Raw genomic sequence first — 16513 nt, forward strand, 5'->3', positions numbered from 1 at the left:
CTGGAACCTGAGGTCATAGCATGGACCTAACAGACATGTTACTTCTTTAAAGGCACGTACACATCTAACTGGTTAGGTCCATGTCCCGGGTACTAGGAGTCTCCGAAGGACGCCTCTAGGACCTGCCTGATGGAGGTGCGGACCCCAGGAATGCTGGCAAAATGTCCAGAAAGGGGAAAAAAATTAGAAAAAAATTGCAATTGAGGGAAGAGTTCTACAATCATAAATCAGCATTACATGAGAAAGACAACGGGAGGGAGCTGCCGACTATACTATATATTCTTCTCATCAGACCCACGGAGAATGACTGTGGAGGGTTCTAAACTTCAAAGCATTTATTTGAGCAGGTGTGTGAAGAAAAGCCTATATAATACCTCCCAAATCAAGATTCTTCAGCTAAGCTTCCTAATTGCCTTCATTCACTGGGTTCTGGGCAACTGTGTCTCCTCACCTCTAAGGACCGTCCTACGTGAAGCACGGCCGTGTTTCTCCTGCTTACCACTCCAACTCAAAGTGCTTAACGCAGGGTCTGCAACATAATCAGCATTCAGTAATTTGTTCAATAAATGTGCTACCTGTGAAAAGTCAACTTTGTAAGGATAACAGAAATTAGCAAGTGATTACTAGCTTTGCAAAGAAAAAAAAAAGATTTACAATAAGATTCCTTTAAGGAGTGAATAACCATTGTCCATGTAAGCTGAGTCCATACGGACTCTGGATCTCTGGAGAATTCCAGAAATACTCAAAATCTATCTTTAATTTTTTTTTAATATTTTATTTATTTATTCATGAGAGATACAGAGAGAGAGCGAGAGAGAGGCAGAGACACAGGCAGAGGGAGAAGCAGGCTCCATGCCGGGAGCCTGACGTGGGACTCAATCCCGGGTCTCCAGGATCACGCCCATGGCTGAAGGCGGCGCTAAACCACTGAGCCACCGGGCTGCCCAAAATCTATCTTTAAAATGGAAAGTTCTGAGGTTTTTGGTTTTGGTTTTGGTTTTTTAGTATTGTTACAATAAAAACCCTGGAATTGATTTCAAAAATATATACCTTATATATATAATACATATATACATACACATACACCTTTATAATGGAAAGTTCTGACAGTGATCAAAATGGAACCTTATTTTTTTATTTAATATTTTATTTATTTATTCATGAGAGACAGAGACAGGCAGAGACACAGGCAGAGGGAGAAGCAGGCTCCATGCAGGGAGCCCGATGTCGGACTCGATCCCGGGACTCCAGGATCACACCTCGTGCCGAAGGCAGGCACCAAACCGCTGAGCCACCCAGGGATCCCCAAAATGGAACTTTAAAAGAGTTATAGAGGTTTGGAAAATACCAAATTTAATGTCATTAAGAGTAGGACAAAACTCGTATTATGGACCTCTTGGTATGATGCAGTACAAAATAATGTTTGACCTAAATTTCATCAAGTCTCTAGGCCACTGTCCAAAAGAAATACAATGCAAGGCCACATATGCAATTTTAAATTTTCTAGTAGCCATATTTTTAAAAAGTAAAAGAAAGGTGAAACTAATTTTAAAGTATTTTAACACAATTTATTCAAAACATTATTTTAGCATGTAAACAATAGAAAATTATTACCAAGGTATCTTCTATTCTTTGTCATACCAAGTCTTTGAACTGAAAGCATGTCCCACATTTTTTTTTAATTTTTATTTATTTATGATAGTCACAGAGAGAGAGAGAGGAGAGAGAGAGAGAGAGAGAGGCAGAGACACAGGCAGAGGGAGAAGCAGGCTCCATGCACCGGGAGCCCGACGTGGGATTCGATCCCGGGTCTCCAGGATCGCGCCCTGGGCCAACGGCAGGCGCCAAACCGCTGCGCCACCCAGGGATCCCCATGTCCCACATTTTTACAGCACACCTCAATTGAGACTCTCCACCTCTCATGTGCTCTAGACAGGGGGTTAGTGGCTAAACTACTGCACAGCACAGCTCTAGACTGAATCCCAGGGTAAGGAAAATGAGGGATAGAAGAATAAAATACCATTTACTCCTCCAGAGTGAAGTGAGTACTCCTCTGTCACATTCCTAAGCCCTTAGGAGTAAGGATCACATCTTATTCTGTTGTTTTGCTTTCTGGAAGTGAGAGGAGGGGTGCCCACCTTATTACCAATCAAGCTGTAAGCCTAACAGTGGGCAATTAGAACACTTAATTGATTCTGCAAGTCTTGGGTGGCATCTGAGTATTTTCCAATACAGAGATGAAGTTGTGTGCAAAGACAGCAAGGAGAGGAAACAGTGTAACCAAAGTACCAGATAACAAGGAGGGCCTACCAGAGCCAGGCACATTGATCTCTACTAGTCACTAGAACAACTGAATGAATGAATTTTTCAAGATAAAAAGAGATGGGGACGCCTGGGTGGCTCAGTGGTTGAGCATCTGCCTTTGGCTCAGGTCATGATCCTGGGTCCTGGGATTGAGTCCCGTATCAGCCTCCCCATGGAAAGCCTGCTTCTCCCTCTGTTTCTGCCTCTGTTTCTCATGAGAAAATAAAATCTTAAAAAAAGGGGGGTGGGGGAATCCCTGGGTGGCTCAGCAGTTTGGTGCCTGCCTTTGGCCCAGGGCACGATCCTGGAGTCCCGGGATCGAATCCCACGTCGGGCTCCCAGCATGGAGCCTGCTTCTCCCTCTGCCTGTGTCTCTGCCTTTCTCTGTCTATCATAATAAATAAATCTTAAAAAAAATTTTTTTTAAAAAAGATAAAAAGAGATGGACACAATGACCGCAAACTAGAGAAAACACAAGAACATACTACCTCATCCCTATGCCAAAAATTTGCAGTGACTGTGCAGACAAATCAACTTCAAATTTCATCCTGGAATCTGAGAATCTTTACAAGGCCCAATTTACTTACTGGTTTTCAATTTTCCTCTCATTTTTCCCAGATAAACATTCTATTCCTGGCATTAACTCCCCACCAACCACATACTTATTCTCAGCTCCAGGCCCTTATCCACACCTAGTTCTAAAGTCGGGGAGGTGGATCTGCTCTGCTTCAACCTCTACTCCAGGCCCAGCCCTCCTTTATGGTGCTGCCTCATCTTTGAAGTCTCATCGGACTTCGGTCCATATGAACTTCTCCCTCCTCTTATAGCCCTAACATGACTGCCCTCAGTCAAATAGATTCCTGTTTTGCATGTATGCATTCTTTGTTTAACAAGTATGTTGCAGGGGGCGCCCGGGTGATTCAGATGGTTCGGTGTCTGATTCTTGATCTCAGCTCGGGTCTTGATCTCGAGTTGTGGGTTCAAGCCCTGTGTTGGGTGTGTATTGCAATGAACTGCAAGTAGGGAGGCCAAGGCTCTAGCTTAGCTCTGCCACTAGTGCATATGATCTTCAGGCCACCTCTCATTTCTGTTTCTTCATGGGGCCTCCATGCAATCCCCTCAGCACACCAGCTACCATGTCCCTGCCTCAGAGCCTTTAGACCTGCTATATTTTCTTTTTGTCCAAATTATAAGCTAACAAATGCCTTTTTTGCCCAGATTATAGGCTTTTTCCCAGATTACAGACTAACAAAACTACGTATTCATTTGCCGTTGCACCTACAAGCCCACTTCTAGAAATTTACTCCCAAGGTTCACCTCCACAGGGGCGTCTGTCTGGATCAGCTAGTGAAGCATGTAACTCTTTGATCTGAGGTTGTGAGTTCAAGCCCCATGTTGGGTGGAGATTACTTAAAAATAAAATCCTAAAAAAAAAAGATATGCCTCTACAAATATAAAACCACATATTCACAAAGTTACTCACTATATAATTCTATACAAAGTCTGTAAAATATCAAAAGCTCAGAAACAATCTAAGTGCCATCCATAGGAGATGAGATGAATAAACTGGTACGAGTGGACACAGCAGTAGGACACAAGGCAGAGAGAAAAGAAGAGGCAGAAGGGAGAAGGGAGGAAAAGGAGGAGAAGGAAAGATCTCTATGAACTAAAGTGAAAAAATATCCAAGCTATGTTAACTTTAAAAAGCAATGTGTAAAATAATTATATATAACATGATGCTTTTTGTTCAACAAAAGAGAAATTAAATTACATATAGAGAGAGGACAAAATGATGGTCGCCAGAGGGTAGAGGGTGGAGGGATGGACAAATGGGTGAAGAGGAGTGGGAGATACAGGCTTCCAGTTATGGAACAAATAAGTCACTGAGATGAAAGGTGCAGCACAGGTAATATAGTCAGTGGGATGATAATAGCACATTATGGTGACAGATGGGAGCTACACCTGTAAGCAAGTACAGACTTGCTGAATCACTGTACTATACACCTAAACCAGTGTAACATTGTATGTCAATTATACTTCAGCTTTTAGAAAGTACGTATAAATATTTACTTATTTTTGGAAAAAGAAACACAGAAGAGACGATGCAGAAACTAATGAGAGTGGTTAGCTACAGAGTATAGACGGGAATATGGTGCAAGAGAGAAAAAATTCTCTAAATGGATCAATCTTTTATTTTTGAACTGTGTATTTTACTTATTCAAAAAACCTGAACTCTACTTAGTAGATTTGTTGTTAATAATAGTACTGAACTTCCAATTCTGAAATCACTAAGAGACCAAATGAGTAAATTTATTGAGGTTACAGCATGTCTAAAAAAAAAGAATCCATCAGTCCAGTGATTTCAAAACAACGATGAAAGAAAACAATTGAGAGCAAAAGGGAAACCTCTTCTTTACAGAAGAACTATATCTAATAAATACAAAAGAAATGACAAAATTAAGAACTTACCTTATTACAACTATCCATGTAATAATAAATGGCAGAAACATGACCAGTGAATCCTGCCATTTCATCACAGTTTGTAGCTAACAGAATATTCACATAAGTCTCCAAATAATCACCTTATTAATTTTAAAATGGAAACAGAACCTTTTCAATGGAGAAATCCACCAATAATATATCAACATACCAATCCTAATGTGATACAGGGAAAACATCACCCATGTCATTAGCCTTGCCAAGAATTTTAAATCTGAATCTAATAATGAGAAAATAGACAAATTCAGATTGTGAGACAAACTACTACCAACTGCCATGGAGTCTTCAAAAATGTTAGTCATGAAATACCAAAAAAGAAAAGAAAGTAGAGAAACTGTCTTAGCTTGAAGGTGAAGAGACATGACCACAAAATCTAATGCTTGATCTTTGATTAGATCCTAAGAGTTAAAAAAAAAATTATTAATGGTTACTGGGGAAATTTTATTACTTCATTTTTATTAGGAAAGCTTATTACCTAATATTACTGCATCATGTTAAATTTCTTGAGCAAATGTATATACATATATATACACACACACACACACACACATACACACACATATATAGTGATTATACAGGAGAATGTCCTAGTTCTTAGGAGTTACATGCTACAGTATTAAAAGGTAAGGTGTCATGCATGGTGTGTGTAATTTAATGTGAAATGGTTCAGAATTTTTTGTAAGTATATTCGAAATGCAAAATGGTATCCTGGATTAGACCCTACAATAATAAAACAGTAAAATGACATCAGTGCAAAAACTGGTGAAATCCAAATAAAGCCTATAATTTAGCTCTAATTTAGTTAATAGTAAAATACCAATGTTAATTATTTAGTTCCGACAACTGAACCAAGGCTATATAAGATGTCTGTTAACACGAGGGGAAACTATGAAACTATGAAGAGTGTATAGGAACTCTCTGTACAATAGATGCAACTTTTCCATAAATCTAGAAGTATCCCAAAATAAAAAGTTTGTTTTAAAAAAATGTATATTTCGACAGAGAGAAAGCAAAGGTGGCAAAATGCAGCAATCGGTAAATCTAGGTGATAGATATATGGATGTTTATTGGCCAATTCTTTTAACTTTTCTGTAGGTTTAAAATTTGTCAAAATAAAATATTAAAATAAAACCACAGAAGGTTAAAAGTAAAAGGATGGAGAAAGATATTCCACATCAACACTAACCAAAAGAAAACTGATGTCATTATATTAATGTCATAGCCTTTAGGCAAAAAACATTTATAAAAATGAGGAACACTACCCAATTAGAAAAAGTTCAGTTTACCAGGAAGATAACAGAATTTAAATCTATATACATCAAATAACAGCATCAAAAAAAAAAAACCATACGAACTATAAGGAAAAATATGTAAATCCATGACCTTGGGAGATTTTAGTACACCTCTCAAAAACAAACCAAAAGAACAAAACAGTAGGATACAGATTTGAACAGTTCAATCTGCCAACTATAACCTAACGGACATATACAGAACATTATGATTGCAGAATAAACATTCTTTTCATTTTTTTTTAAGATTTTATTTATTTATTCACAACAGACACACAGAGAGAGGCAGAGACACAGGCAGAGGGAGAAGCAGGCTCCATGTAGGGAGCCTGACATGGGACTCGATCCCAGGCCTCCAGGATCACACCCTGGGCTGAAGGCGGTGCTAAACCACTGGGCCACTGGGGCTGCCCTAAACATTCTTTTCAGATTCTTTTCAGATTCACACAGAACATGTATAAAAACAGTTAGTGAAGAAAAAAAAATCTGATAGTATATGTTAATTAAATTGAATTTATATGAAAATCTTTTTTAAAGATGTCAGTTAAAAAAAGCAGGTATAAAAATTGTACATTGACTGGGACACAGTCTTGTCTTTATGGGAGGAGGCACAAGGTAGGCTTCTGAGGTGCTGGCGTTGTGCTGTTCTTTGATTGAATGGTGATTATATAGGATTTTGCTCTGTTGATAATTGTTTTGCTGTTGCTAATATTTTTGTTAATTTAATCTTTATATTTTGAGTATGTGTTATATATTTGTTATTCACTTTTGTGTGTGCATATTTCACAACTTAAAAGGAATTCAAATCCTTTAGGAAGGTACCAAACTCCTATGATTACAGTAAGCTGAATGCAGCCTGTTTTTCTTCAGCATTTCTTTTTTTTTTTTTAAGATTTTATTTATTTATTCATAGAGATGCAGAGAGACAGACAGAGAGAGAGAGAGAGAGAGAGAGAGAGAGAGAGAGGCAGAGACACAGGCAGAGGGAGAAGCAGGCTCCATGCAGAGAGCCTGACGTGGGACTCGATCCCGGGTCTTCAGGATCATGCCCTGGGCTGCAGGCAGCGCTAAACTGCTGCGCCACCAGGGCTGCCTTTTCTTCAGCATTTCAACTAATTGTTGCTTCTTTAGTTGAGCACCAGATCAAGCAATGGGCCCATGCTTGCAGGCTTCCATGTACAAAACTTATGTATCTTTAAACACAAGGAGCATATTCAGCCCAGCAAGATGCTCATTCTAAGAGAGGCACCAAGGATTCAAGCCGGCAAGAACAGAGGATCTATGAATTCCAACTCACACTTAATCCAAGGAGCAGAGGTTCGTAGGCTCATCTAATGAAATAGGCATAATCATCCATAATATTGCAATTATTTTCCATCCTGGTTTGCTTTTTGTTTTTTTCCCCCAAACACATATAGTTTAATTTACCGAAGTTAAACTTAAGTGAGTTTGTAATTAGGCACGAGGAAAGATTAATTGATTTAGGGAATAATTAAGGCTATACACAGTGAGGGAGCAGCAAAAGAATCCAGAGGGCAAACAACAAAATGGTGGCCCCATAGAAACCAACAGAAAGGACATGATTACAGCCTAAATAATCTTAAACCAATACATCCTGGGGCTTTTTATTAATTATCATCATCATTATTATCATTAATCAGTAACACCTACTGAGGTCTTACCACTTGCCAGGTACTATGCTATATATATGGTTTTCCTAGAATGTTTCACCTAAACATCTCTGATAAGCCTAGAAAGTAGATAAGCACATTATTACTTACATTTTACAGATGAAGAAACTGAGTCTGAGTAATTGGCCAAGATCACCCAAGTAGCAAATGGAAAGAGTGGAAATCTAACCTGGCTAGTCTGACTTCAGAGCATGTAACCTTACATGCTATGCTATGCTGCTGGCCTTTACCTGATAAATGATAACTTGCACTTGTCCTCTAAGGGATCTTTGAGTTCTAATATTCAATGACTTACTTCAATGGATCTATGATAAAGCATTCAGTGTGGTCCAGTACCTGTCAAACTGTTGAAGAAGATAGTTCAGTAAAATCTCTTGATTTAACCTGAAAATTAGAACTCAGGTTCCTTAGGGTTATCAGAATTGGCCTTTGCCCATACAGTCATTTTTTTTTAAGATTTATTGTTTGAGAGACAGCGCATGTGCACGTGAGTGGGGGGAGGAGCAGAGGGAGAGAATCTCAAGCAGATTCCCAGGTGATTATGAGAGCCAACAGTCTCAATATCACGACTCTCAAATCATGACCTGAGCCCAAATCAAGAGAAAGATGCTGAACCAATCGAGCCACCCAGACACCCCAATCTTTGCCCATGTTGAATCCTTAAAGAAACAGAAATGTTTTTTCTCCAGTGGCAATCAATACCTAATATTTTTCCCTCATATGAAGCAGAATGGCACAGATAATATCAAAAGATGTTTTGGCTCGAATGAAACAAATTTGCAATATAGTGGACATGATCTAAATCTGACAAATGCAGGTTCCTGGGGAGAAAAAACCCTTTTTTAAAATGACCAAATTTAGTGTAAATCATTATAAACTGCTTATAAACTATTGATGTTAGCCCTGAAAAAATATTACTGGTAGCTAATCGAATACATTAAAGCTAAAAGAATTCTTTAAATATAAGACCTATTTGTTCTTTATACAAAATACTTAAGTCAAAATATTCTCATGTGTTTTTTTAAATCATGAGTTATGTTCTTTAAAAATTAAAACTAGCTGTCTAATTTAGTTTTTATTTTAAAAAAAGAAATACAGCTAACTCCATAATGATATAATATAAAAAATTAGATAATCCTTAGCCTTAGTATAAAGTACACCTCAAAAGAAACATACTGTCATTTTTGTGTTAATCTGAAAGACCAGAAGCTTCTGGGAAATAGCAATAATTTGTAAAAAGACCAAAAAAAAAAAAAAGTATGGTACAAACTACTTCTCTTAGAGAACCCAAGAAGGAAAAAAAAAAAATTTATTAGGTTCAGGAATCCAAGATGACTTGGTGTAAATATGATTACAGGCAGAATTTGATGGTTGGAAATGAAGTCTATTAAGGTCCAGTCTAAGGTTCTCACACCTAATCTGAAGACACAGAATAGTTATGTCCCTAGAAACCAGGATGTATCTCCAATTTGCATGAGTTTAATGAACCAAATAGATAATTGTATCACCAATATCTGCCCCTAGCCCATTTTCAGTGAGATGAATTTTCTTGCTCATGAGGTCCACGTGGAAAACAGCATGCTCAGAAATGGGAGTCTTCCCAGTGTGCTCTTTTCCCAGGACAGGAACTCGCCGAGGTCCCAACAGTGGATCATCAAATCTCATCAGCTTCACTTTAGAAAGGTCTACAGAAAAAAAGATGACCAATATGAGCATTTACCTATAACCACTGACTCAAACCCATGCCTAAGCCTGACAATTCAAGTTTAAAAAACACTGGTTGTTTATCTAAAAGATATTTTCACGAGGTTATTAAATAACACTCAATCTCAGAAAGCAAAGCTAAATCTGACAAATCTTCCTGCTGTCAGCTTCTACACAGATCAAAGATTCAGAGATAGAGATTCTATGTAACACCTGGAATTATAAACCAAGAGGAAGGATTGAGTATATTTTTGAGCATTATCCTAAATGATTTCTCTCTTTTTTTTTTAAAGATTTTATTTATTCATGAGAGACATAGAGAGGGGGGTGGGGGGCAGAGACCCAGGCAGAGGGAGAAGCAGGCTTCATGCAGGGAGCCTGACATGGGACTCGATCCCAGGTCTCCAGGATCAGGCCCTGCGCTGAAGGCGGCGCTAAACCGCTGAGCCACCCGGGCTGCCCTAAATGGTTTCTCAAATCACTTTCTATATGCTTCAATTAACCATCAATAAGTCTAAAACTCTTTCCTCTTTCTTGTCTTGGTTCCTGGGATACATTAAAACTGTGAGAGTTGTAGCTTTTTTTTGAAAGATACTTCTAGAAAAACAATTACTACTCTAAGAAATAGCATTGCCAGTTTCTTGTTTTGCTCAAAGGATGAAAAGTTATTTGTATTACCAAGCTGATGAGATACAAGGAGAGATGAAGAAGGACAGGGGGAAAGGGCACAGCTTTCAGACTTTTGAGCTTCTGGATGAGCTCCAACTCTGCCCTGCTTGAGATTTTCCTGATCTGCTCTTGTGCAAGCTGATAAGATGGCTCCTGGCAAAGAAAGCATTTGCCCCTTGAACAAATTTATGATCAACAATCCTGCCAACAACTGAGCCTGAAAAAAATTTATTTATTTCAGCAATTTTGAGATATCCCGACATCAAGTGCTTTTATTTTATACAGTAGAAAAACATCATAAATGACTACAAATGCTGATTCTGGGCTTATATCTCATTCTAAGTGTAGCATGGCTAGTTATACTTAACCCAATCTACAGAAATAGTAGGTATTTTCTGAATTAGCTCCCACCCCTTCCTAAAGCAGACTGCTAGGTGGTCCGTGAGCTACACTCCCTCATGCTGCCTTGAGTATGAAGCTTAGCATGAGAGGGATAAGACATAAAAGCAGACATTAATGCAGCTGGTGGCTATGCCAGGAGTACAAGTTATCCAGGCATTATATTCTCTTTGGGAAACAAAGACTGAAAGACTTCAAGTTTAATGTAGGGATATTGAAGCTTACAGAATAATTACCTAAGACTACCATGAAGGCAAACCCTGCCAGAGAGTCTTATTTGGGAGCAAGAATACAATTCATTTTAATAGCTATTACAATTCAACATGCACACTGGTGATACTAAATATTTTGCTATGGAAGCAGTGAGAAGTTCAGCCAGCGGATTTTATGCATGAGGCCTTTTACTGCAGATCTGCACCCTTCCCACGCCTCCCTCCGTCTCCCTCTCCTTCTTTATCCTCCTCTCTTTCTCCCTTCTTCTCTGAAACAGACCTCCCTCATCATTCCCAGCAATTCTGAATCAAACTATTTCAAAGAAGCCTTAATACTCAATCAGGCATCTAAGTGACAAAACATATTTGCTTTGATGTTGCACCATGTAGCTCATTACTGCCAATAATTCTTGGAGCTTTCTTAGTGGTTTTATTCTCTTTTCTTATCGCAGACCTCTCTCATCATTGAAAATGTAGAAGTTTAAGTCTGCGACTACACAAGAATTGAGGCACTTAGAGAAAAGATGAGAGTGACTTTAAGTCCCTAGGGATTGATAATGTGCAATGCAGCCTTTCACCTCCATGTTATCAGTTCACATGCGGCATGGGCTGGGAGTGATTTAAAGTCATTATCATCAAATAGTTGCTCAGTGGCCTTTGTGGAGAGAAATGGTTTCACTCCAGTTCCTCCTGGACCTAGATCATAATCACCCTCCATGCAATTGGCACTAATTGGACGACTAACTGGCTTTTGCAGCAAACAGACTAAGAAATATGTTATTGAATTTCACTCCCTTCCCGTCTCATACACTCGATACACTTAGCCCCCTTAGATATCAAAGCATCCTGAGGGCTTCTGGAGAAGTCTCAAGGTTAGAGCTCTTCTGAAGATACTTGAAGGAATATCAATTTCAAACTCCACCCTAACATTTCTATCCACTCTAAAAAATTCATAGCAGCTACGAATGTCAAACTTAAAGCACTTATGATAATATTATTCACAGCTAGTATGACAAAGGATGTAAGAATTATGCCGGAGGCTCAGAGAGAAAAGACGAGATACAGAAAATACATTCCAGTACAATCCTGAAGAACCTTGTCAGTCCTGTATCTGAGAGTATTTAAAAGGGAGGCACTTGTAACATTACAAATTACAGTTTTCGATATAGGAAAACATCCTCTCACATGCTACAACTTCATAATAATCCTACCTAGTGGTTCCACAGAACTATCTATTTTCTTTAAAAGCCACCATATTGTTCTTTAAATATCAGTATTCTTCCTATTACAAAATCTTCTCATGACCAAATATATGCAGTAGAAAACAAGCCAAAAGGAAGGTCACAGAATGGCTTCCTGTATGTTCATATTTCAAAGTTTTCAAGTTCTGCTTTCTGTGGCCTCTAAGTTCTAAGGATGGCACTACATGGTTTACCAAGGAAACGGATAAATGTCTTTAACAACATGGATGAACCTGGACATTTTGCTAAGCAAAATAAGACACTTATTCACCATTTTGTGATTCCACTTACACAAGGTACCCAGAATAGTCAAATATAAAGAGACAGCAAGGAGAATAGTGGTTACCAGGGACTATAGGGATGGAGACTGGGGAGGTACTGTTTAATGGGTACTGGGTCTCAGTGTGGAATGATGAAACAGTTCTGGAGGTGAATAATATTGATGGTTGCACAACAATGCAAATGTACTTGATGCCACTGAACTATACACTTAAAAAGGGCCAAAATGGTTAATTTTATATGTATTTTACCACAATTTTAAAAAATGTTTACAAATGAAAAATCCCTAACCCTAATGTACTGCTGCTAGACAGTGAAACACGAGAGATCCACCCTGCTGACATCCCCTCCTGGGTATAATTTCCAAGGTCCCATCCAAACAGTTATTTTCTCTGTAAATACATCCCTGATCGCCATAGCTGTAAATAATCTCACCTTTTTCTGTGCTATAAACTTTATCTACATCTCCCTTACTGTACACAGCAGTTCCTCCTTAGATTATGATCATGTATTTGAATAGCTTAGTGCCCTGCTCCTTCAAGAGATGTAGCATCTCATAATGAACAGTACTTTGTGGGCCCCCCAAAACCACTCATACATACAGAAGAGTCTCTCCATATACACTACATACACTATACTGAGAGTGTCCGAAGAAATGCCCACACAAGATGCATAAATAGCCTCAAGAGAACAAAAAATACCTGTAGAACGAATTCCAAAAGGCTATTTTAAGTCTTCTATGTTAATGTAATATTGCTGACCTGAATACAGTTCCATAAATTAGGTCTTGGATTTCTAAACCTTTTCAGAAAATTTCTATACTGATAGAATGTGACCCAATCAACTCTTGATTGCCATCAAGAAGAGAAAGAGAGAGAATGCACAACAGGGAATCTCAAGACTAATTTGTCTTTATAATTTGGAAGAAAAATAATACAGAGATACATTAACTCCCTTCACACCCTGCTTAGCCTCAGACCTGGCTGAGTGATTAAAAAAAAAAAAAAAAAAAACTATAAATAATTATATTAAGTCTAATTGTGGAAGATCTAGACTTAATCTTGATAATAAATTAAGATTATTTACATATTTTAGCTGGAAACACATTGTTTAGAAGAAAGAATATGATCTTGGAGTCAAACAGACCTGAGTTTGAATTCCAGCTCTAGCATTTACCACCTGAATGAAATCTGCTAGTCATGTAGCCTTTCTGTGCAACATGTCATCATCTGTAAAAGGGGAATGGTAATACCCTCTCCATTCTCGGGCAATTAAAAGATTAAATGGCAAATACATGGCAGACACTCAACAAGTTTTACCCTGTTTCTCTTCTGTCCCCAGGAACAGACCTAGCAGGCAGGTTAGTTTAACATACTAAGTATACCATGTGCCTTCAATCTCAAAACCTCCAAGAGATAGAAATTGCTTGTTACAATTTTAAAGCTAGATGCAGTCTTAGAAAAATATCTAATCCAGTAGCCTCATTTTACTAAAAGAGAGATCAGTTTAGAGTCTAAGTGACATGGCCAAGTCACTGAGCTACACAGCTACAATGTCCCAAAGAGAGCATAGGCCTTCTGATTCTGAGTCCAATACTGTTTGGACAACATGACACTGCTGTCCCTAAGCAGGCCAGTTACTCTTCCTTCTGCCCTCTGCTTAGAACTCATCATATCCACAAACTACTGTCAAATGTGCATTTCTGGGAAACCATTTACCTTTGATGCCTCGGTCCATTTTCATTAAACGCCTGATTATAGAATCGCGGTTATCCCCTTGCCTGATTTCAATTTTGGTTGTGAAGTGGCCATTTGATGGCTGGGGATTCACTAGGGAGACTGACACACCAGGCTAGGAAAATAAAGAGAAAATGACTGTTACATGAAATCAAATCTGAATACTGCTGAGGGAGAGAAAAATCTCTGCTAAATTTTAATGTCCAACCAAAAATTTAAATCTGGTATTCTAAAATCAAGACCAAGGGATACTGAAATATGAAAGAAAAAATGTACAAAAGCTCATGCTTACAACCAAATGCCTACATAAAAATGACTGAGTAATATATTAATATTGATGATAAAAAATATGATGGATAATAACAATAATTATATTTTCTCTTCTTCAACTCTCATCATTTATTGAATTTCTACTATGTACCAGGCACTGTACTAAGCATTTTGTAGACATTATTCCTATTTCCTGAAAAGTAGCTCTTTAAAACCCCTTTTCACAGATGAGAAGCTGAAAACCAGAAATATTTAAATAGTAGCTCAAGGCCACACAGCCAATAAAAGGCAGGGGCAGGATTAACCTCAGTCATATGCCATACTACATCCTACATTATAAAAGCTATATATAGTCAAAGACGTTGCTCATTATTTTAAGTGGAAAACGTCAACTAAGTCTTATGAAAAACGTAAAGACATAATAGGTTAATAGAATGTCTGAAAGTAGTTCAAGTCAAAAGAGGGCAGCTGGGTGGCTCAGTGGTTGAGCTTCTGCCTTTGGCTTGGTTGTGATCCTGGGGTCCTGGGATCAAGTCCCACATCAGGCTCCCCATGAGGAGCCTGCATCTCCCTCTGTCTATGTCTATGTTTCTATCTTTGTGTCCCTCATGAATAAATAAATAAAATATTTAAAAAGAAAGAAAGGAAGGAAGGAAGGAAGGAAGGAAGGAAGGAACAAACAAACAAACATATTTATGGCGCACCTAGGTGGTTCAGTCAGTTAAGTGCCCAACTCTTGATTTTGGCTCAGGTCCTGATCTCAGGGTTGTGAGATGGAGCTGCAGGATGGGCTCTGCACTCAGTAGGGAGTCTGCTTCTCTCCCTTTGCCCCCCCCCCCCAACTTGCTCTCGCTCTAAAATAAATAAATCTTAAAAAAACAAACAAATATCTATATAGGGAACTCTATTTTATGTACCTATCCATGGGCCCAAGGACCGCACTTTAAAAAGCTACCATATTTTAATGTAATGAGAGTATGCATAACACAATGATAAATTCAGGGAGTATTCATGATTGTGATTACCTTATTCTTTCAAAATAGGCTTTTCCTCTTTGTTACATTTTCAATTAAACATGGTAAAAGTAACGGGATACTTATTAGTCTTCCGCTTCTCAAGAAAAACAGGGCACTTTATAGACTCACAATTGCACTCCACTGGGCAATGGATTCTTTGAGATTAAATAAACAGAATCTCCCAAAACTCCAAAATCTGCTTATCTTCACCAATACTGGCCAAAAAATAAGGGGGAAAAAGCAGTTCTAGTATAAAGTAAGATGATTCATCAATCTGGTTTATGCCAAAAGCCAAAAAGCCTTGAATAACAATATCAAACCAAGACTCATCTGAAGTATGAAAGCTCCTCTTCACTTTAAAAAAAAAATTACATTTCAATTTCCATTCTATTTTTTTTTAAGATTTTATTTATTTATTCATGAGGGACATAAAGAGAGAGACACAGACATAGGCAGAGGGAGAAGCAGGCTCCTCACGGGGAGCATGATGCGGAACTCAATCCCAGGACCCCGGGATCACAACCTACGCCGAAGGCAGATGGCTCAACGACTGAGCCACTCAGGTGTCCCTCCATTCTATTTTTTAATAAAAGTCAGGTTTTGACACAAAAATAAACTCAAAATGGATTAAAGACCTAAATGTGAGACCTGAAACCATAAAAATCCTTGAAGAGGGCAGAGGCAGTAATTTCTCTGACATCAGCTGTAACAATATTTTTCTAGATATGTCTCCTGAGGCAAGGGAAACAAAAGCAAAAATAAACTATTGAGACTACATCAAAATAAAAAGCTTCTGCACAGAGAAGGAAACAATCAGCCAAACTAAAAGGCAGCCTACAAAATGGGAGAAGATATTTGCAAATGACATATCAGCTAAAGGGTTAGTACCTAAAATACATAAAGAACTGATACAACTCAACACCAATAATAACCACAATTAAAAATACAAATAATCCAATTGAAAATAGGCAAAAGACAAAAACATTTTTCCAAAGAAGACATCCAGATGGCAAAGAGGCACATGAAAAGATGGTAGCCTGGGTGGCTAAGCAGTTTAGCACCACCTTCAGCCCAGGGCGTGATCCTGGAGAACCTGGAGAACCAGGATCAAGTCCCATGTCGGGCTCCCCACATGGGGCCTGCTTTTCCCTCTGCCTGTGTCTCTGCCTCTCTGCTCCTCTGCCTCTCTCTGTGTTTCTCATGA

At 38.4% G+C, this 16513-nt stretch overlaps 1 protein-coding gene across 3 annotated transcripts in view; it reads right to left on the reverse strand.

The window, feature by feature from the left end:
- Positions 1 to 9074: 9074 nt before the first annotated feature.
- The window catches only part of LARS1 (leucyl-tRNA synthetase 1), a 75172-nt gene continuing 67733 nt past the window's right edge, over positions 9075 to 16513 (reverse strand). For all 3 annotated transcript variants that reach the window (XM_072826354.1, XM_072826352.1, XM_072826353.1), the window contains 2 exons: positions 14006 to 14138; positions 9075 to 9468 (listed from right to left, as the gene is read on the reverse strand). In XM_072826354.1, coding sequence (XP_072682455.1) covers positions 9263 to 9468; positions 14006 to 14138 — 339 coding nt within the window. In that variant the 3' untranslated portion in view covers positions 9075 to 9262. The remainder of the gene's footprint in view (positions 9469 to 14005; positions 14139 to 16513) is intronic.

This window comes from Canis lupus, chromosome 5, assembly GCF_048164855.1.
Source record: "Canis lupus baileyi chromosome 5, mCanLup2.hap1, whole genome shotgun sequence".
Classification (NCBI taxonomy): Eukaryota; Metazoa; Chordata; class Mammalia; order Carnivora; family Canidae; genus Canis; species Canis lupus.